Genomic DNA, 22,580 nt, shown 5'->3' on the forward strand with positions numbered 1-22,580 from the left:
TGGTTTAGGCCTGATTCCTGATCTCTATAGATTTTTGTTTGGAGCTGCATGTTTAGGAAGGGATTAATTAACAGGCAAGCAGTGCCCTCTTGCAATCCAAACCTCAGGTGTGCTTGTAAATGACAGTGAGACACACCCTGGGAATGTGATGTGAACAGGATCAACAGGCTGCATTTAAAAGTGATGCTGGGTGGGTAGGACTGAATCATAGTAATTGAGTAGATAGCCTGTAAAAACAGCATACCCAAAGATCCATTACTTAAGGGAGACTGTGTTGAAGCATCTATTAATAGTTGCTTTGGAAATCTCTTTCTTATTTCTTGCACTGTCATACATTATAAATCGCCGTGGTTTTTCTCGTGAGGAATCCCCTTGGAGCTGCTGCCCATGAGCAGCATGCAGCATCGATGCTCAGGTCACGCTTGGCAATGGAGAAGAAGGAGCTGCTGCAGATGCACTGGGCTGCTTTGGGATGTGCTGCCTCCTCCCTCCGTCACCAGGGGAAGGCTGAGTTGCACTGTGTGAAAGAGAAATGGAAGGACTGTGTCACAAAATCTGACTTTTGCTTCCTTAAAGCACGGCAATAGGATGAAATTTGCTCTTCCTATATGTTTGTGGTTTGTTCAGAAGAAGGGTCACTCAACCTTCTTCCCACGGTCCTTGTACTCACACAGGCTTTGACAGAGGATGTGGGTTCCTGGGAGAACAGGAGTGGGGCTTTACGATCCTCTTACCTGGTTTGGGAGATTGCAGAGGTTTGCTAAATACAGCCCTGCCCTTGCAGCAGACCGTAAGCACAGCTGCTCTGTAATGGGTATCAAATGATTTGTTGGTGTTTTTTTATTTTCTGTGAAACAAAGCTTGTTTTGGCATGTTTACAAGTATGTTGTAAATGACATCAAAAAGTTATTTAGGAGTTAAATGTCTCCTGAGGAAAAAACAGAGGGAGGTTTTTTCTTTAAAAAAGAAATTAAATTTTAAAAAAATTACAACACAGTTAATCCCAATGTGTGGCTTTAGCCCCAGGCGAGGGTTTTTCCTCCCTTCTCCTCCTTCCTACCAAGAAAACACTGAATTCATTCAGGACAGCAACAAATGGCAGTGTCCTAGAGAAAAGAGAAGACTGACGGGGAATGGAGTGCAGATGAGCCACACAAATTCCTAATTTAAGCTTAGCAACAGCAACAATAAAAAGGAAATCTGTAAATACAGAAACCATAAGGACGGTTACATTCTGCTATGGGTTATTTTTTTCATGTCAGGAGAATCCATGACACCCAAAGTGACCAACAGCCTTCAGCGTTGGAAGTATTGGCTCTGGGATTTGAGCTCTCGTGGAGAGCCAGAGCCTGTCCTTTTCACAGCTTTTTAGTAACTGAAGAAATTTGAACTGTTTCTGATGTTCCCATGGTTGAACAGTAGTGGTTACTTTGAGGCTGACATGCTTATTTATTATATGTGAATTCTAACGCTTTGTAATTAGTAGCAAAAAGCTCTAGATTTTTTTCCTGTAAAACTGTAGCAACTGTTCCACTAAGAAAAAAATCAAGCTTTTATATCACTTTATTTTTGCTTGTATCCTGCCCACCTCAGAGGATTTACTAAGTAGAAGCACTCATCTTAAAATATAAATGTTGTCTTAAGCTTACTCCATTATTCAAGCAATGTTTAGTATAACCCTGTCATTTTCTTACAGTGATCCAGCTGCCAAAGCTCTCTGGGAGTCCTTCATGAACCTCAAACAAAAGGAAGCTGTGATGGAGGCCAGGAGACACCTTGTGGAAGCTGCGAGCAGGGAAAATTTACCTATTAAGATGAGCATGGGTGAGTAGTGTGACATACCCTTCACTACACAGTGATAATGTGAAAGGTCATGTCAGCTCCTCTTCTTCCACTTAATGCTCTCGGGGAGAAACTCACCCCATCCTTGGTTCATCCCCATCCTTGTCGACAAATTTCAGATGAGCATCGTGGCTACCACAGGATCTCTCTGGTCTGTAAGTGAGAGGCAAATGTCTTCTTGTAAATATAACAACCTTAAAAAGAGTGAGAGCAGTGATGAAGCAGTGGAGTTACAGGAAGGAGGGTTTTAAAGGCATGCAAATGGTTAGCAGTGCTGGTTTTATGCAAAGCATGAGAATATGGTTATTCTTAAAAAGTCAGCAAGATTTGTGTCCTGACAGCAGGTGTTGTAAATAGCAGCTGATCTGATGGCAGGTGTGCAGATCTCGCATTTGATTACATTGTAAATGTAGTGATTAAATTATGTAGGTAGTGAGGTTTATGTGAAGTAAGGCTGCCTGGCCGAACAGAGTTTAAGCTGAAAACCACATCTGGGCACTCTTTAAACATGAATACTTGAGAATGTTAGATAGACAGAATACAACATAATGACTTTCAATAGCTCTTTTAGAACCTCATTCTCACTATATCCCGTACTCAGTGAAATGCAGGAATTGATATCATGTTAGGCTTATAAAAACTGGTATTGCTCTATACTGCAATTTTTTTTTTTTTTGCATTTTATGTACTCTGGGACTATTTTATGCTGAACTTTTCATCAAGAGAGAAATGTCCTCATGGAATAAGAGTAATAGGATTTTATCTGGGACTCCAGAGTAAACTGCCAAGATATTGTAGAAGAATTAGATGTACAGCCAACTCATGAAGTCTTAACAACTATAACATTTCATATATTGTATGGTCTTTACAAATACCTAGAGCATGCGTTTAGTAGATTATTAATCAGAAATACTAGATTTCTGCAACAGTGATGCTGTAAGCTGTTTTAAAGAAATGTAAAAGGAGCAGCTGTGAGAGGGCTGTTACTATGCCCTACCTCCTTCAGACAAGTTGGTAAATAATAGAATTTTGTTTAAGGTTTCACTGATAACGTCTGTGTGAGTATTCACCATAATGGCATTAAGAAGCCCCCACTGTTTTTCTATTACATATGCCTTAAAAAAAAGATTATTAATGTTGACATTCAGCTTTGTTTTAGAAGTAATTACTTCCTATCTTTGAGAGGTAACAAGCCATCTACCTTTGCTGCTTCGTGTGAATGATTAGATCAGCCATCCTTTCCTCAGTGTTCCCTTTCCATGGTATCCAGTGAAGGCTGCAATAACCTGGGTCTTAGTCATATCAGCTGACACTTACTGATGGCAGACTAAACATCTGACATACATGGACCCAATATAGTGCTATGTAGAAACACTTAAGAGGTGATGGTGAAACAAATTTCTGACTCTCTAGTTCTTGAGACTTGTGTTTTCCTGAAGTGTAGCTGTAATTTACTAATATCTAGGGAATTTTGTTATTTATTTTGTGAATTGTATGTTTATCTTGTGCTAGAATCATAATCAGTCGTTAACTTTGTAATTGCACTTGAAAAGGTGAAACAAAATTTGAGGCAGTCTTGTAAATTATAAACATGCATAAAATGAGAAACAAGGAAAGGAGGGCACTGCAGTCACCAACATCAAAACTTCTTCTTCAGCGTAAATGCAGAAAACCTACAGTTCATGCCTAGGTATCACATTGTCCAATGACAAATATGTATTAATGAATTTTTAGAACAGATCTGCATCTTTACAGCATTCATTGCTTGTTCATCATGCTACAGAACATCTTAGTTCTTTGTAGAGAAGCTGGAAATTGTGTTGTTTATCAATTCCTACTTATGCTGAGAAGGAAAAATTCTGGTGGCCCGTTCTGGTTTGCTGTGTTTAGTCAAAAGGCTCCTTCCTGTGGCTGTGATATGAGGCAACACTGGCTGGAGAGAAGAGAAATGCTCTCTCTCTGTTCTGTGCTTAGACTTGAGTTTTTATGATTTTACCTCAGGTTCTGCCTGTATCAGAAGATCTTGGCGGATTGCACACTGGTTTTCCCAACACTTAGGATATTTTCCGAGTTTTTTTATGGCCCTAATATTAAATGTAAGAGAGTTTTTCTAGCATGAAAGTTGCCTCTTACTTTCTTTACCAAGACCAGCTGTGTCAGATGGTAAAGAGTATTTTCTTTGCTACTACTTTTTTTTCCTTCCCCCCGCCCTGGAAATAAGGAGTGAATTACATTTGAAAGCAAAGCTTTGAATTCCATTTGGTGTAGCTGAGCCCTCCTGCAGTGGCCACCTGCCTGAAAAGCTGCATCATGTGTGACGCTGGCAGCACAGGAGCCCTGTGCAGCCATGAGAAACTCGATCCCATCCTGTTTCCATATTTTCAGTGCAAGCAAAATAAATTCTGTTGTTTTCTGGGCTTTAAAAGGCTGTTCATTACTCTGAGGTCTGCGTGTGCTTGCCCACGTTTCCGCGGCAAGCAACATGCCTGACGCCCGGCTTTCCTCTTTCTCTGCCCGACTGCGTGTGGCAGGAGCCCTGGCAGTTGTGGGAGGACACAACACCCCCAAATGTCCCAAATGCCACTGGGAGCTCCATTTTCTCCTGTTGATATCAGCAGGAGTGGAGAGAGAAGTTCTGAGGAGGGAGAAGAAAGAGAAATAAAGGAAATGAAGAATTTTGTCCAAATTTTTTGAGCTGAGTAGATTTTATTATTTGTATCAAGGGAAGTGGTAGTGGGGATGTCTGGAAGTCCTTTTGACTGTTTCAGGAGAGATCAGCTTAGAAAGAACGTGGCTGAAGATAAGCTGGCAACATTTTACTGAAGGTTTTGGTGGATGGACTCTTGGAGCAAGCCCAGTTTTAAATTTACAAATGTCATGGAGATGGTCTTAAATAGAGCAACGTTCTCTCCTTTTTCTGTAGCCATCTCATACTGGGGTTTTCAGGTGGGCCATTAAGTGGTCTTATACCATCTTCAAGGAAGATTTGCATTTTTTTTCCTCCATTTATGTCCGAGGAAAGTGTGTATTGATGTGTCATTTCACTTTGTCAGTGAAAGAACTACACTGTCGTTACAAATTTCAGCAAGTGATGCAGGCTAGTAAGCTGTCCAGAGCTGTTCATTGCAAGCATTTTTAAACCCTGTGTCTTTTTTAAAGAAGAATTGCAAGTCTTAGGAAACCACATTACCGAGAGAGACAAAGTGGGAAGTGATGGTCCATAAAACCAACTGGAACACATAGCTATGGAGCTAATTTGCTCTTTCCTTACAGAACAAAACCTGAGCTGTGTAGCTAGGTAGTGTGTTTGATTTTCTGAGGTCCACCCTGGAGAAGGCAGGCAAAGCTCTGTGCAGAATTCTAGCCAGTATGAAGGATTTACGTGTGATATATCCAGCTTACTTACTGTTTAATTCATTCCATCCATAAATACATTACATGGGTATATGGGTTTTGAAGATGTAATTTCCTATGGAGTTTAGTAATGCTGCCAGTATTGACTTTTGGGGAGAATTTCTTTGGTATTGCTCACTGTGGGCATGCTGACATTGAGCCCTTTCTTTACAGGATGTTATAAATGTGCTGAAACCATGTTACTAACATAGTAGTTACACCTAAGTTTTGCTTTGACCCTTTCAGATAGATACATTTCCCGAAACAGTAAACAGGTGTCTGTGTTTTACTAGATGTCTATTTAAATAAAGAGGCATTAAAATATTCCATATCTGTATATCTACATGAACATACACACAGAAAAAAATAAAGCAAGCCATGAACAACAATTTTTAAGAACTACATCAGCTCCATCTTGTCTCTGAGGCAGTCCCATTTGTGTTTGGGATACCTAAGTGATCAATATCTCAGGAAGATAAGTATTTGCCAAGTTCTGGTCAGGTAGCCCATTGTGTAGGTGTAAATTATTTTGGCATAATAAAAATCCTGGCATTTAAAGAAATCTGTTTTATTTAAATAATTAAGTCTCCTGTTGAAAAGCTCTTTGGAAGACAGTTTAGAATATCATCAGAATAGCTTTTGGTGAGATTTATAGGATTGTGCTAAATTCAAGTGAGATTGCAAATACTGGGAAGGGATTACTTCTGCTCAGCTCTTCAGGTAAGTGGCTGTAAGGAGTTCTGCTCAGAGGCAGCAGCCTGACTTACAGAACAGCGGAAAGGTTGCTGTTTTTTCCATTCTTCTTCTTCCCATTCCATTCTTCATAGGCCTGATGCATATCTTAATCATCTTCTGAACATGGCAGCCCCTGAATCTCTTGTTGAAAGCTTTGCTATTAGCATAGTATTTGGCAGTGGTAAAAACTTTGCTACAAATGTTCTTTTGTTGCTTTAGAAACACCCTTGCTCTTCTGTTTGAAAAGACCCCAGTAAACCTTGATTGAGTCTGAATTCCTCTATTGTGTCTTTTTACTGGCATGGAGACTGATGAAAGTCAAAACACTGGTATAGTAACAGAAAAAAAGTGCAATGTGCTGTTACACGAGCGCTTGTTAACAGAAGAAAAGCCTTTTAGTTTCTTTCTATTTGAACTGTACAAATACAGTTTTAAAAATCAAGCTCACTACAAAATCATCAAAACCTCAGCTTTGTGGAGTACTGTAATTTTTTCAGATGGGCTGGTTTGCATAGGTTGAATTGAACTCTAAAGTTTGAGTGGAAGTGGGAAGATCCTGAAATTTTGGCCTGGAGGTACGAAAAAACATTTTGAGTTAGAAAAATACCTTAAAATGGCCAGGAAAACGTAGAAGAATACCTTATCTAAAAACATTATGAATATAAAATGTGCATTTTTAAAAAAAATTAATGAAAAGTTGCATTGGACTGTAATGGTGTTTAACATGCTATTTATTCTTCACAAGATCAATGCAAAAATATTCAAGATTCAAGACCATGAATTCCTGTAGTAAACTATTGGGATAAAGGCTACCCACTAAGAAAATGAGCTGTAATAAAGTAGATAAGTCTGTACTTATCTTTCCAGATAAATCAAGCCTGATCTTAGATACCTAAATGCACCTTGGCCAACGATTAGGACAATTCTGTGATAGAGACAAGTAGTGGGACAAGGTCAGTCTGGGTTTGAGGTTCTTACAGAGGAGGAAAAGGCAGATTGGCATTGCAGGGCTCAAAGCGATCTGCAGGGTGTTTGATTCCCTCCTAAAATACGTCTCTGGGTAAGTGGTGGGTACCTGGGTAACAGCTGGGCTTGGGAGACACTGTTGTGCAGAGAGGAGATCATATGGTAGACTGCTTCTTGGGACGTTTATGTACATTGCCCTGTTGCCTGCTTAGCTGGTCTCCAAACCCATCGTGAAAGCGGCTGCAGAATCAGTGAGGCAGCAGCCAGTCTCCTTTGGGCATCCCCTTGAAGTGGGAGGCTGCCCGGACCAACTCGAGTGAGATAGGCCTGGCTCAGCCCGAGAAGTCCTGAATTCTGGACGATGGGTCTCACTGTCCTGCTCTAGGGGCTCACCGGTGTTCTCGCGGCAGTTTTCCAAAGAGAGGGGACGCTGCTTGTCTCAGACCTGAACTCCTTCCACTACACAGCCTGGATCCTGAGTAGGCAGTTCCTGAGTTAAATTAGTCTGTTCTTTGCTCCATCAAAAGTAACGGAAGTCTTGCAGTGTGGGACCATCTAGCCAAGCAGATTTGTTTTTTCCAGCCTCTTGCAATACTGAGTTCCTGATTTCTCCCTGTAGTGCGACTGAAAACGTAGTCTTGACCCGAAGCAAATGTTCCCAGTCTCCATGATGGTCAATACAGCAGATGTTTTGTTGCATCATTCACCCCTGGAGGCAGGAAGGCTTTTTGCTTCTCAGAGTGCTAATGTTTTTGGAGAGTTTGAAGTGTTTCTGAATGTTTTGGATACATTCCTATTTGGGGGGCTTCTGTGTAGGCCTTTGCATTCCCAGGGGAATGCTCTTTGAATATAGTTGTGTTAGGCTTTCCCTGATAACTTTTGATGAAGACCGTCTTTCTGAATAGTCACTACCATATTAAGAACTGTAGGAAGAAATTGATCTTATGGCTGTGTCACCTTGCAATGTTACACTGGGATGAAGTTCAAGGTTTCGATCCTGTTGAGTATGGTCAGTGTGTTCACCTAACTAAATAGATCCCATCTTCTGATAGTCATCTGGTTTTGCCAGTGTAGGACAGAGATGTTGGTCCAAGCTCCAGATGTGCAAAGAGTATGTAACTGTTTTTCTTAAGCAAATAAACTTTGCAGGTCATCTCTGTAACTCATTAGGTATAACAGAAAGGATGAAAGATACTGATATTCCTGCCAACAAAGTTCTCTCTTTTTCAGGAAATGTGACAAAATATTCAGGAGCAGAAGAGTTTGTCTTTCATCATTAAGTGACACTGCATTTGTGTGTAGTTTTGCTTAGAAGCATCACCAGCTGTGGTGATATCTTTGCACTAATCATTATGCTTCTTTCAAAGTTAGATGCTGAATTCAGCAAAGTGGTGTGTCAGTTCCTTTTTCAGTCTCACCTGCTGATACATAGAGTAGCGTCCTTGAGAATACAGATCAGTTGCTCAAAAGAGAAAACAAATATTCTTCAGAATAACTAGGACTATGTAAGTTGTGATGTCCATTTACGTATTTTGCGATTTATCCTCCATGGCTTCTTCTTCGGTCTAGTACATAGAGGTTCCTATAATTGAAAGAAATGTGTGCTTTATGAGGTGCAAGCAAGTACTGATGCTCTTGATTTAAATCCTGTGCAGGTTGAGCAGTGAATGGAGTGCTCACTGGGCTTGGAAATTGCTGTTAGTGTGGAAACAACAGCATGGTAGAGGCTTTGTGGTGAAGAGGAAGATAAGACAGCAGCAGAAGGCTCATTTTGAGAGCACAGATATGCATCCTTTTTTATCAAGTGCATGTCAGAGAAAGAATTCTGTAATAAGAAGTTAACTGAAAACGATTGCCAGGAAATTTGCACTTCTTGATGACTGCCCGCAGCTTAGCACAGAAGGAGCAGTATCAGCAAATATGGATGAATTGTCAAATAATTTTAAGTTGGAATGGATTTCTAGAGGTCATCTAGTCCAACCCCCTGCTCAAACCAAGGACAACTTAAGAGTTAAGATAGATGTGTTAGACCTTGTTCAGCTGAATTTTGAGTATGTCTGAGGATGACAATTCCACAGCCTCTCTGGGTACCCTGCACCAGTCTTAACCTCTCTCGTGAAGAAAATGTTCTCCTTTATGTACAGGTTGATTTTTCACTCGATGCAGTGTGTGGCCATTGCTTCTTGTCCTTTCACTGTGAGCCTCCAAGACGTCTGATTTAGTCTTCTCTGTAATCACTCATTATGTCCTTGAAGACAGTAAGTAGATCCCATCTCTGCTTCCATTTCTTGAGACTTAACAAGCCTGTGTACTTCAGCCATTCTTTGTGCATAATTTTCTCTAGCCCCCTAAGTCATTTTAGTGTCCTTCACCAGACCCACGCCAGTGTGTATTGTACTGTGGAGCCCAAAGCTCCATACAATACTCCAGATGCTGTCTCACAAGTACTAAACAGAGGGTTATAACCACTTCCCTCTGCTTGCTGGCTGTGTTTGTGCTGATGCCACCCAGTACGTTTCGCTTCTGTTGCTGCAAGGGCGTACAGCTGATTCCTGTGCAGCTTGGCAGACACACTTCATCCTGAAATTCAGAGTGGTTTAGGTCACAGATCCACTGTTAAGACTATTGCAAATTAAAGAAACACAGGAGAAGTTGCAATAAAGGCTGGGGGAAAAAAAGAAAGGACTTTATGGTTACTACAAAATGGCGTGGTGAATGTGGCAAAAGACTTGCTAGTGTCTACAGGCATCCATGAAATGTGTTAGTGAGTGCTGTTGTTTCTGAAGTTGAAAAGAGAACTGGAAGCTGCTGTGTCCCAAATGTTGAAATATTGTGCTAGCAAACAATAAATTTTAATCCTTCTTGATGGACTTTTGCTCAAACACTGGAAATATATAAAAATAAGAGGACTTTTTATGCGCAGTTACTTAAGCTTACTGTTGTTAACTGTATTTGTTTTATTTGGGCAAGAGCACGAGGACTGAAAAAGAGTTACTGTGCCAGGTCCAGACACAGACTGTGACTCTTTAATTTTGATGAGTTTAAAGGTGAAGGAACTCTGAACTGGCGGAGCGGTGCAGTGTATCTCATGAGGAAGAAGAAAAGCCTAAAGCGATAAAGGTGGCTGTAGGTAGCTGGAAGTTCTTACCCAGCTCTGTCTGTCTCGTAGCTGCTCAGCTGATTGAGCCAATTCTTTTTCTTTTAAATAGTTTACCAGTTTCTTTCCTTCTATCTCTCACCTTTCCCTTAATGGTATTTTGTAGTTATGCTGCTTTATGGCTTGGGGAAAACACCACTTCACATCTGCCTGTGACTTCTGCACTGCTTTGTCTATCCTTAATGGCAGAGTATCAATTAGACCCCTGAAGTACAGATTTTTCTGGGAAATGTCCACGCTAAAATCTATCTCATTAAGGAGAGAAGAGAGGAAAAATGTTGATAGAACATCCATGTCATTTACACACCCTAGCTGAAAAAAGTACCTCGAAATACCAAGTCTTCATCTTAATTGCTGAGATGAAAAGAATGACGTGGAATGTTCTCTTTGCAACAACAGCTACAGCTTTTGGAAATGGGTTTGGAAGTGGTCCTGGGAGTTATTGAGTCCTGTGTTCTGGTTAGAGAAAACATGCTTAATATAGAGGAGGAGATTGCGGCAGGTATTGTGAAGTGCACTCATGATGAAATGAAACAAATTTTAAACAAAACAGGTTAGCAGAGACTTTTTTAATCCAAAACTGAAATTACTCAAAATAGTATTAGAAAAAAATAGAAGTTTTGCAAAGCATCATGTTACTTGCTCTATTGCAATATATTTATTTGGAGGCAAATTTTCTCCTTCAAATTTTATGAAGGTATTCTCTGCAGGTGATTGTAAATGGCTTTTTGCTGTTCTGGTTTAGGAAAACAAGTGTTGCTCAGATTTGTTCTGAGTGTTGTGAGTGTGGTTTGCTTGGGAGTTTTTTTTCAGAGTGTTTTGGGGATTTTTGTTGGTTTTTAATGAATAAACTACTGCATTACGCATCACGTAAATTTACCATAAAAAACCAAGAAGTGTAATACTGGGACTACTCACACCTATTTTATGTTAAATGAAAGACTTCAGTTAGCTCTGAAGTAGCAAGTACCATGTTTTACCCTAGGCTCTTGTTATATCTTTAAGGTTTTTTAATCTTAGGTTAAGTTAATTTACACAGTTTCAGTAAAGGTATTTTAATCTCTGACTGCAGCTGTGTCATTGTTCAATGAATAACCTACTGCATGCTAGATAGTCTCTTGTGGATGTAAGATGGGTAATGGTTTAAGTCCCAACGAAACAGTAAAGTATGCCATACTAGTGTCTCGTACCTCATTTACTTCACACTTGACTGCTATAAAACAGTTTGCAGATGGAAGTGAAACACAGAACCCTGTGCAGTGGTGTGAAATAGAGAAATACGCTGGTAGTATGTCGTCTTTGATTAAATTGTAGTTGGCACATGGATACAGGACTATTTAGCTAACCTTACTGTTCCTTTTAAGAAGAGAGTGTGGTGACAATAGTCTTTCTTTGTGTCTGGAATTTTTTTTTATTAAGTACTTTTTTTTTTTTCCCTAATCTTTAAATTTCAATTTTTGTTATGGATGGTAAACTCAAACACTTAAATATGAACTTGTGGCCAGGTCTCCTTCCATGTCTGGTTGTGATTAGAGTTGAAGATAATTCTTAAAACTTTAAAAGAAAACAGAAGCGTGTTGCTCTTGCAGGAGTTCTGCAAATATATAATTTCATTATTTGTATTCTTCGTTAACGTAATACTGCAAAGCTCGTATTAACTTCAGTATGAAGCCTTTTTGTCTTAATAAAAGTACTGTGAAAAGCCTATATTAATGTGGTCTTTCTCCAGAAAATTTACATAACATTCACAATAGTTGGGAGTAAACATCAGTGTACAGATGAACGTTTGTTCAAGTTTTGAAACAAAGATTTAACATAAATGTACATTGTTATTCGTTTTTACAGTGTGTATGTTTCGGAGGAAAAGACTTTGTGGGTTAAAAGCTTAAAAATTTAAGTAGCATTTGCTTGCAAATATATTTATTTTAGGACATGTTTAAAGGATTATCACAAACATGAAGCTGCACTCCTAATACTTACAGCCATGCTTTATAAAGCTTATCAAATATTTTTAAATGACTGTCTTTTTAAAGAGTATTCTGACCGTGGTTCATCACACAATCTCTTAAGATCATTTTTAAACTCATTTTGAGATATTAGAGTCAGACCAAATAGTCCCCTTTGAGAACAAAGCAGATTGTCAGTAGATCTCATTAATATTTAGAGTTTTAAAATATAGCATCATAGAAATAGAATATGTTGTGGAAATAAAAATTTTATTTGCATAAACTGTGAATCATGCATCTCTGAATTGCAAACAAGTGTTAAGGTATTGTTAATTCACTTAAAAGGATTAATCAGCTTTTGAATAGATAGAACTACTATCTGATTTTTTTTCAGAAACTACTAGCTCATGTTGTTTTGAGAGATGTCATAAGTAACAGGACTTCTTGATTGGCTGGAATCTGTAGTGGGTCACAGCGTTTCTAACATGTCTAAATAAACAAAACAAATTGCCCAGGAAAGGTTAAAATGCTTCTTCCAGTTTTTGATTACCCATTAGTCAATAGTAGCTGTAAAGCTAGATCAGTAATCTATAGAAATAAGCTGATTTTATGTATATACAAAAATATAAATAATCAAATATATAAAAGCAAAGCATGAAAAATACTATTAGTTAGTTACTGAATAGTGATGCCGTTTCCTGAAACAAAGTAATTGTATTGCCATCTTCTGTTCTCTGCTAAAATTTATTTGGTTTTTTTTTCAGGTGCATACCAGAGATTTCTTTTATTCACTAAGTTTATTTTTTGCTGATGATGTCTTCTGTTATATCTTTTCAGTCTTAAAAATAAAAATGTTGAAGTTTCGAATTTGATTTTAAAAAAAAACCCAAAACAAACAACAAAACCAACCAAACCAACCAACCAAACAACCCTGTACTTGTAGACTGTCCATTTGTGATGATCAAGACAGGGCTAAAAACACAGGAGCAGGTCCCTTAAGACTCTGTGAACCTGGGTGAAAAATAAAGCATGTATTCATTAAGTCCAAGAAAAGGAAATTTACTGCAGTTGCTGTTTTTTATGTCCATAGGGAAGCAGCATGGTTGGAAATAAGATACAGCTTGCTGTACACATGCTCTGTGATATCTTCATTTAATAGGGTGTGCTACCCGTAATGACTGTGTTTGATATCAGAAGGAGAGTTCATGGATAGGGGTTGGGAGATGCTGATTCTGGTGTCTGCTTGGCACGCGGGGGAGACGCGTGGCACCTGCGCTTTGCTGGGACACTGGGGCAACTCTGGGCGTCAGCACTACGTACCCTGCTTTGTGTGTTTCACCAGATGACAGAAAGGGCTTAAGAATCTCTTAAGAAAAGAGCCATCTAGTTAAAAAAGGGGGGAGCACATTTGAAGAAAGCAGCTGAAAGTGATGTATTGTTGAAGTTAAGGGACCAAAGCATCACTGAGAAGGGCCCGTGCCGAAGGGTTTAAACCAAAGACAGAGTACGTGCTGGTGCGCTTGTGAATTCTCTGAAGTAAGATTTGAGGTGGAACGTGGCAGTATAGTAAAACTGGGTGGCTTGCCCAGTGCGCTTTTTTTTTTCCTAGCATAATAGTATAAGTCTCATCATTCAGTCTCACAAAAGATGACTCGTTACACAAGAGACATGGTGAATTACTTATGTACATACTCATACATCATCATGTTTTCCATCCCTATTATTTGCTTACCACCCAAAATGATTGTTAGGGTATTCTCAGCTGCAGAAGTCTTCCAGAAATCGTCAAAGAAATAATCAGTCCTGTGAATAATGTACCAAAGAAGAACAACGACCTCTCTTTCTCTAGGACAGCGTGCCAAGAACACTCTGAAGCGCTCAGTGTCTGAAACCATATGTCTTAGTGTTAAATGAGGACATGCGCGAGCCACCTGAAATCCTTTGGGCATGTTATATTAAGACAAACAAGTTGATTCATTTCTGAGAGAACTTTAAAGCATCCAGGAGATGATTCACCCAAATTCGCAGATTTCAAGTTGCTTTACAGTCACAGTGAATTACTATTTTCAAGGATTACTGGTTTTTTAGCGCTGGAGACCCTATGGTTGCGACTTGGCCTAGTGCTCAGTGTTTTTAACCTGGTTGAATAGGTGAAAAATAAGGTAACAAAATACAACCATGATACATATTTAGTCAAGATTAAGAAGGGGATTTGAGAAACTCTGGTATTCCAGTATTTAACTGGAAGTTTAATATAGATAGTGACTCATAGGAAGCTTCATTCTGGAAGATAAGATTTCACGTATTTATTCAAACAGTTCTGAAATTTGCTTTGATATTTGTGAGGGCAACCAGAGAATATCATAGATGCTGGCTACTGTTGGTTGTTACTTTTTTGTTCATACTGATTTAACAACGAAAAGGAGAAACCGAATGGTAGAGTACACAGAGAAGGAAATAATGGGTCGAAGCGTCCACGCATTTTAAAAAAAAAAGCTCTGAAGAGCTAAAAAGAAAAGATTATCAATGCGTATTGCGTCATGCAGGCTACCAGTTATGTTTGTCAAAGCCTTCTGAATGCACTGGGAAACTTGAAAATGTAGATAATGTAGGAACTGTAAATCATAACTGGCATCATATTTAGGCATTTAGGTGCTTAGAACTGAAAATCTTGAAGATTATATTAGAGTGCTTTAGTTACATTTGTCCCACCTAATTGATTGAGTATTCTTTGTTTTAAGGCACATAAAAGAATTTTGAAAGAATAGTAACAACTGATATTTAAGCATGGTTTTGGCTTTGTAATAAAATACTCAGGCTAATTAGCAGAGAAGGCTAAAATAGCATGTGGCACTTGTGTGAATATAAATTATCTATATAGGAACACTGTTAAAACAAGGATTTGATGATACCATACACGTCTAGTGATGAACAATAAACTGCTTTTGAGAAAACTAACTCAATGTTACAGCTGATGAGACTGAAGCCAAGTTGGGTTAGATGTTCAGGCTCATATGGCAAGTGTTAGTTGAGTGGTAAATAGAGTCCAGCTTTGTTTGTTCTCTATTCCAGGATTTGCTAAACCTCCGCATAGTTGTCACCATTGTCAATGACTTCTATGTCCTTGAAAGCCACTGGAGTACACACCTTCAGATGTGTGGCAGGTGAGAGACTGCCTCCCTGAAGGTCCATCAGTCTGGAGTGACTTGAGCTGCACTGGAAAGCCCGTGCCAGGCAGGGCAGAGTGGCCGAGCTCCCGTGCCCGTGTCCTGCAGCTGTTGCCAAGGTGGCAGGAAGGATGGGGGTCAGTCAGGGCCAGCGAGGGAGGAAGGCTTGGTCACGGCTCTTCCTCAGTGGCACGGTCCTGCTGGAGGCTGCTGCTGCCATGCAGTTTTGGTTGTACTTCAGGGAGTGCTCAGCCCCCAAGGTGGCCTTACCGTGGGGCTGCTGCAGTGGGGACTTGCTGTTTGTTGTCATACCTGTGACCACGGGGTTGTCTGCATACTAGTGCTCCAGCAACAGAAAAGGGAGGCAGGCGTACAAGTGACCATCAGTCCCAGAGCAGATGGGTTTGTGCTTGTGGGAGATGAGCATGTGCTCTTAGAAATAAGCCTGTGACATCTGCTTTCAGTCTGCTGTGAGGTTTAGTGTTCTTCAGGCCCAGAGCCTGATTCTGGAGAAGCCAGCCAAGCAGCATCTAATACTGGCCTACTTTTCATCTCTCCAAAGAACTAGAGAGTAGTTCACGTTCTTCTCGTCTTTATTAACAATTTAAGGACTGGATGACTTTTTAAGGTAACTAAACAAAAGTTGAGACAAAATTATTTTTGTGGCACTTGCTGTTGAAGACTGTTACTGAAACTTCCTAAGAAATACAAAAGCATTTAGAGTTAATAAGAATAACATCTGGAAATTACACTAACAAGGAGACACAAAGGGCGTCATCCGTCCTACTAAATTGTTCTCACTTAGTTTGCAAAATATCCGACTCCCTTAGCAGCACCATTGTCCAATTGGCTTCATGCACTATGAAGGTTTTCTACATTCCTCACAAGTATCCAGCATTGGACATGGTCAGAGGCAAGCTGCTGGGAGAGTTGGGTCTCTATTCCTAAGACTGTGGATGAGGAAAACAATTTATTTGGAATTTTTCAGCCCTCTACTGCCTTGAAAAATCTCGCCTGTGAACATAAGCGTGCCAAGGTCATTTCTGATTCGTGGTTCTGCCAAGTGAAAAATGGACCTCAGCAAAAGCGCTCTGGCCACTGAAGCTCAGAATGCTCTTGCATGAAACTGAACTAAGTTTAAAGCTATGTGTATTTGGCGATTCCTGTAGTCTTGGAAAAGCATCCACTTATTTATTCAATCAGTCACAAAATGTACTTTCCTCTTTACTTGTTTTCTTGTCCCTATGGAGATAATTAACTAAGTGTTACATGAAAAAGTAAGGACTGTATGTTTGCGACAGCACATTGATAAATCTGACCTTTGCTCTTTAGACACCTCGCTCATCCATAAATCTTTACATTAAAAAAAATGCGCTTTGGGATTCTGTATTTTAAAAATTTACTTCTACCAGTAAAGGTATCTTGAAAAATAATTATTTTCTTGAAGCGATGCCTGCATTGCACTATGTAGACTGCAGCATTAATTTAAAATGGAAAATTGTCATGTTGTGGAATCGCGTCTTCATGTCTATGAATGTGGTTTGTCTAGTTAACTTTTTGTTTAACTGTTGAGGTGAAAGTCTTTCTGTTCTACTCAGGCTACTCTCACTACTCAAAAACAGATTTTTGACAGACCTTTAATATCAGTTGCTGGTAATTTCTACCTCAATATGTCTAACTTGAGTGATCTGCCTCACTAGTAGTAGAATTATTTCTTCCCTTCAGTCTTACTGTACACATCACCATTTGTGTACGTAGTATTAGCTGCATTTTATATATGATATAGTGTTGCAGATGTTGGTATTGAGTGCTGCTATTTTCATATTTAACAAAAAATCATTTATTTCAATTATTATTTTTTTTACATACAAGGTACGGCTTCTGTAATTTAGAAGTTGGTAAAAGTGATCTGTTGGTCTTTGGGGATCTGCCCTGAATTCTTGAAAGTTGGAGGTGGAATTCAACATCCGTATGTCCCAATATGTTTGCCAATTAATTGTTGTAGGAGTAAAGGATCGATGGGGGCCATTTGTATTGAATTAAGTCTTGTGAGCATCTATGCAACTGCTCATTAGACACTCATCAAACCTCACCTTCGAACAAGTTAAATTAGTTTGCCTCTACTCATCTCCACTATTGGAATATTGATCGATACAGGGACATGTTTCTTAGTATCTTGTGTAAATATATTCATGCTTTATTTATGCCCATTGATTTAGTACCAATATTGACCCTTAATGTAAACGTTTTTTGTGCATTTCTAGAGATCTTTATTTTTTTCCAGGTGGGGCAGGGAGCCCACATAAGCCAGGAATTTCTGGTTTGCTTTCCTAACTTTTCTCTGTCCATCTAATCATTATAGGAGCCTCTCTGTGCATGCAGCACAATTGTGAGTTAAACCTCCAGGGATGGGGATGGTTGTAGCTGCACGGAGTGCTCCAGGGGGAGCAGCTTTGTACTGAGGCATTTCTATGGCCCTGTTTTTACTGTAACTATATCACCCAGTACGGATTTTACCTGCTTTTTTACAATGAGGAGACCTACACGTTATTTCCTTCTTCTCTCATTTCCAGGTTTTAACTCCCAATTTAAAGCAGATGCTTTTATCCTAGCCTCAAAATGCATAATTTTGCACCTTATACTGTTAAATTTCGTCCCACTTAGATTAAAAGAATGCTCAAAGCAATCCAGCTGTGCCTTCTGCTCTTTTTCCATATTAATGATATTTCACAGCCTTGTGACAGCACCCGTTTTGGCACTGTTTAGTACCAAAATTTTTGCTAAAAATATGTACATGTGCACACAAGCAAACTCTTATTTTACCTTTTCTTTTCATATGCTAGTACTTCTCTACTGCATTTTACCTGCCATCTACTTTTGGAAGTTTCTTACAATTCTTCTAAGCCTTGTCTTTTCTCCCTTGGATATGGTTATAGCATGGTTAATGCTATGCTAAATACATTTGCATTATAATTAATTAATTAATTGTTTATATATCAATTTGACGTTATATTCTTTGATAAATATACTTTGCAATTTATCCCACTTGCCTGTGTGATGCAAGGTATTTTTTCCTTGGACATTTGTCCTGAAGCTTTTCTGATATCAGACTAATAAGGTAGTTAATTTTCACCATTTCTTGGACATTTCCTACTCTAGCCTAGTCCCTGTTATCTCTTCCTTTTTATCCTTAGTTTATCAGATTGCTAAAATATAGAGCTGTTCATCACACTGACTTTCAGTGTTCCTGGATGGAACTGGCTCTTCAGTAGTGAGACTGGTACCTGGTCCATCATGTTTCTGTTACTTCTGTAATGTCCAGTTTCATCCCCTACACTATTTTTTTTTCTTCCATTAGTGCACAAATACTTTGTTCCTAAGTAACCATTCACAGTTTCTTAGCTGAATTAATTCCTGCACTATACACATAATCAGTCTATCAGCATTACTGTTTTTCTTCCCTGCTCCCCATCCTCGTGTGTTCTATTAATATTTGAGTTTCAGTGTGAGACTTCCCAGTTGCCACCTACTTGTTTTATCCTTTCTACTGTACCTGGGAAGAGGCATGACGCTTTGAAACATTTTTTTATTTTCTAATGTTGCTTGCAGTAGATGTTTTTATCAAGTACTGTATCGTGATTTAATGTAGTGGACAGATTTTGGAATAAATGTACCTGTTTCACACATGCTACACTTGGTAACTATTAATGGCAAAGGTTACTTCTCAAACAATCTAGAATTTTGAGTGTTTGTGCAAGAAAGGTTTTTGGTACTTTTTAAGGGAGGTTGAGGTCATGCTTCTCTTTTTTCTGATAACCAGGAATTGAAAACCAAGTGCTTTGTCAGCACAATGTAGCCCTCACGAGTCAGACCTCGATGCTCCCACAGATGTCTGGCTATGGGCAAGTGTCAGGTTTTGGAGCAGAGCATGACCATGATGGAGCAGGAAGAGAAGAGAGCAGGGCAAGACACTTAGACTGCAGTCCTTTCTGCCTGTAGTTGCTTCTGCCTGTGAATCTCTGGATTTGCTTCAGAAGAACAAAATCACAGTTGAAATACGATGATGTGGTTGGCATCCATCTCATTTTGATTTCATAGGACCTGTCTGCCACATTGCAACACAAAAGGACTTGGAACAGCAGAGGGGCTTTAAAAAAAAGTAGAAGGCTGGTGGGGATGGGATTAGATTAAATTCAGTCTGTTGTGCTGAAATCTCCCACTGTGAGCAAGCAGCAGGAAAGGTGGTGAGGATTTAGGCCTGAGGAAAAGTCATTTAATTGCTGATTACCACCAATCACTTTCCCAAATTCTTTTCCTCATCTACTGGAACAGTTGTGTGCATCAGCCAGCTGTCCAGGGAGATTTCTGTGTAGAAATTGGCTGGAACTCTTGAACCCGGGATCTGAGTGGTTCCATGGATATTGTAAATATCACAGATGAGATGCTGGACTCTGTAATGCCAATGTAAGTTTTGTTAATGACTTACTAAGGTCAGGATTTCACTGATGTTTACATATGTGTTGGACTTTCTTTTGGTGGTACTCTGAGGGTGGGAAAGAATTTGATTGTTTATCTGAAATGGTGCTGAATGGATCTCAGACTGATCCAGTGCTGCATCTGGATTCAATTTGACAAGGGACAATATGGAACAAAACTGTTGAAAAATTATTTTTTTTTTTAATTAAGATCAGAAGTCTTGAAAGCCCTCCCATTTTACTGTTTCATATGAGGGAAGGGCTGGCAACTCCATGTTTTCTCAGTTGAAGCAAGTTATCAGATTTTGAATATGCTACTATATATCAGGACTGCTCTAGGTAATAATGCAGACATTATCCAAGGTATGCTGCAAGGCATCATGGGCTGACACTTTCAAATCACCATGTAAATCTGCCTGACACAGCTTTAAAAGAAATAAAACAAGGCTGAAAGCTCCAGTGTTTAGTCTAAAAACACACATGGCTGTGGTTGCTGTTTTAGCCTATGTGGGTTAACCGTGGAAGCCTTTTGTCAGCTCTCCGGCCTACTGAGTGGTGTCAGCTTGATTTGTGTGTTAATGTGCTGACTTTTTATTTTGATGCTTTCCATTAAAATTCACATAAAGAGCCTGTGTGGTTTTGCTTTATTTAGCAGCTTTCCCTAATCTAAATGCTCTTCCAAAGAACACCCTTGGTATCACTGAAACTAAGAGAAAGTGCTTTCAACATTTATTCACTGTTGGAATCATTTAGTCACTATTTATATGATAGTGAAAGGATAGAGGCAGGTGAAGCGCCTTGTGAAGTGATGATATAACCAAACGCAGAGAAGAAACACAGTGGCAGTCTTACAAGATCTCTCCCTTATGGAAAAGTACTGAATAAAATGATCAGTGGTATAAGCCATGAACCGCCTAGGATCAGCTCAGCCTACTGCCTTCCTGGCACCAAAGCTCGTCCCGTTTAAATTAAAGGATCTTCCTCACTCCATCTCACATGTTGCTGCTCTTTAGGTCTGGTTTGCTTGAGGAAGATGACTCGTTACTGGCAGACGCTGCCAGAAACCAGGACACAGCCCTGGACTGGTTGTCCATCCAGACTTGCAATTAGGGTGATGTTTTGACACCATTTTTCCTTGTGTGTTAATGGCATGTGTGGTGGCCTGTGATCATTTTCTTGGGGCAGATGAGGTACTAAGGACCTTCCTCTCTGGAACAGATGATTACTAAAATGTAAAGCGATTGTACATTTTAGCTGGCACTTTAGTGCTGGATGGAATAACTGCTAATTCTGTAGTGTTTGTGTGACCTGAATGACTCCCCTCATGCTCTTCTATTAAGGCAAGATCTACAGGCCAATGTATGGGCGCCGGGATGTTTATTTTCAAGTAATGAGTGAAATCATGCTACGCTGACTGCATCTCAGAAACTGAAGAGTCACGCCTTGGAAGTGTCCCTTCCAGGAACAGCTCCAGAAAACAGTTCCTTGAATCACTAACATTATCTCTATTTTTTTGAGTTAACACTGATCAAAAACTTACCCTCAGGAAGCAGCTGGAGGGTGTGGGTTTGGTGTAAGGTAGAAGGCTCATGAATTCCCATTGGACTATTGATAAAAATAGAAAGATCGACCTTTGTTTAGAAGTAGTCACCAAGTATTATTCCCCTAGCTTAAATTAATGTCCCTCTATGTCTGAAAACAAAAAATGGCATTACCCTTTATGTCAGCATCTGTTGGGTATTGTTAAATACCTGCCATACCGCATACCTTCAGCCACAGTTCATAGATGAAGTGAGGCTTTGTCCTGGCCTGTTGCTGGAGCTTGAAGCTCCCAGTGGTTGCACTGAAGGTAGGATCAGGCCCACGGTGGAGCGAGCCTCTAAAGTTTTCTATAACCCATTCGCTATAATTAAAAAAATCTGGATTTGTATTTGTCACCACTGAACGCTATGTCCTGTTTTCCTTTCCACAGGCAGAGTCACCCCAGAACAGCTCAGCTCATACATTCAGCTTTTCAGAAATAACCTCAAAGCTTTGGAAAACCACTGTGGTCTTCTGCAGCTTGTGCTGGCCACGGTCCAGACTTTGAAACACCCCCAGACTTCCAAATGGGACAACTTCCTTGCCTTTGAGAGATTACTTCTGCAGGTACATATTATTTGAATTTATTTTACATAAGTAGAAACGTTTTATTTAATTTTTAAATTCCCATTGAATTCTGTAGCTTTTATGTTTTCCAAAGAAGTGCGTTGGATGTTATGCTAAAAAGCTCTTCTTTATTGCTGATCTGATAAAAGGAATGGGAACCTACATAGTTAATCTTTTATAGCTTTCTCTAAGAATAATTTTAGAAATAAAACGGTAGACATTAAAGGTGAAGTACATAAATAATCTGAATTGGGTGGCAGTTTTATATCTGTATGAAATTTCAAGGTGATATCACTTTTAGCATTGGATAAGATTATAACTATTAGAATTATTATTATTGCTACCACTCCGAAGACACTTCTTCAGGTAATGTGCTGAATCAAATGTAGAGAGGACTATGTTATTATGTGAGTGTAAAACTTGTGTAATTTACTGAGCAGATGAAAGCATAGTAGGAAATTCCACGCACTGAGAGAGATTTCTCTTGCTCACAGCTGTCATCTTCCCTTAGCTTTTCCCACCACCACTTTTTTACAGCATCCTGTTGGTGACCACAGTATTATTTACATAGCATTTTGTATCACTTGGATTTCTCTCAGGAAATTAAGAGTTAGTGGTGCATTGAACTCTATCCTACTAGCCTTTGGAGATGTACCAAACAAAGGAGGAGTTTTTCTAAGAACCTAATAGAGTTAATTTCTGTTGAAATTCATGGAAAGCTCAACACTTTCCTTCCTGTGCTGTTTTTTCT

General features: G+C 39.4%; 1 protein-coding gene across 1 annotated transcript in view; it reads left to right on the forward strand.

The window, feature by feature from the left end:
* The window catches only part of SCFD2 (sec1 family domain containing 2), a 198,491-nt gene that overhangs the window by 32,798 nt on the left and 143,113 nt on the right, over positions 1-22,580 (forward strand). The window contains exons 3-4 of the mRNA XM_065633853.1: positions 1,697-1,824; positions 21,654-21,829. Of these exons, the coding sequence (XP_065489925.1) occupies positions 1,697-1,824; positions 21,654-21,829 (304 nt within the window). The remainder of the gene's footprint in view (positions 1-1,696; positions 1,825-21,653; positions 21,830-22,580) is intronic.

The sequence above is a fragment of the Caloenas nicobarica genome, chromosome 4, assembly GCF_036013445.1.
Source record: "Caloenas nicobarica isolate bCalNic1 chromosome 4, bCalNic1.hap1, whole genome shotgun sequence".
NCBI lineage: Eukaryota > Metazoa > Chordata > Aves > Columbiformes > Columbidae > Caloenas > Caloenas nicobarica.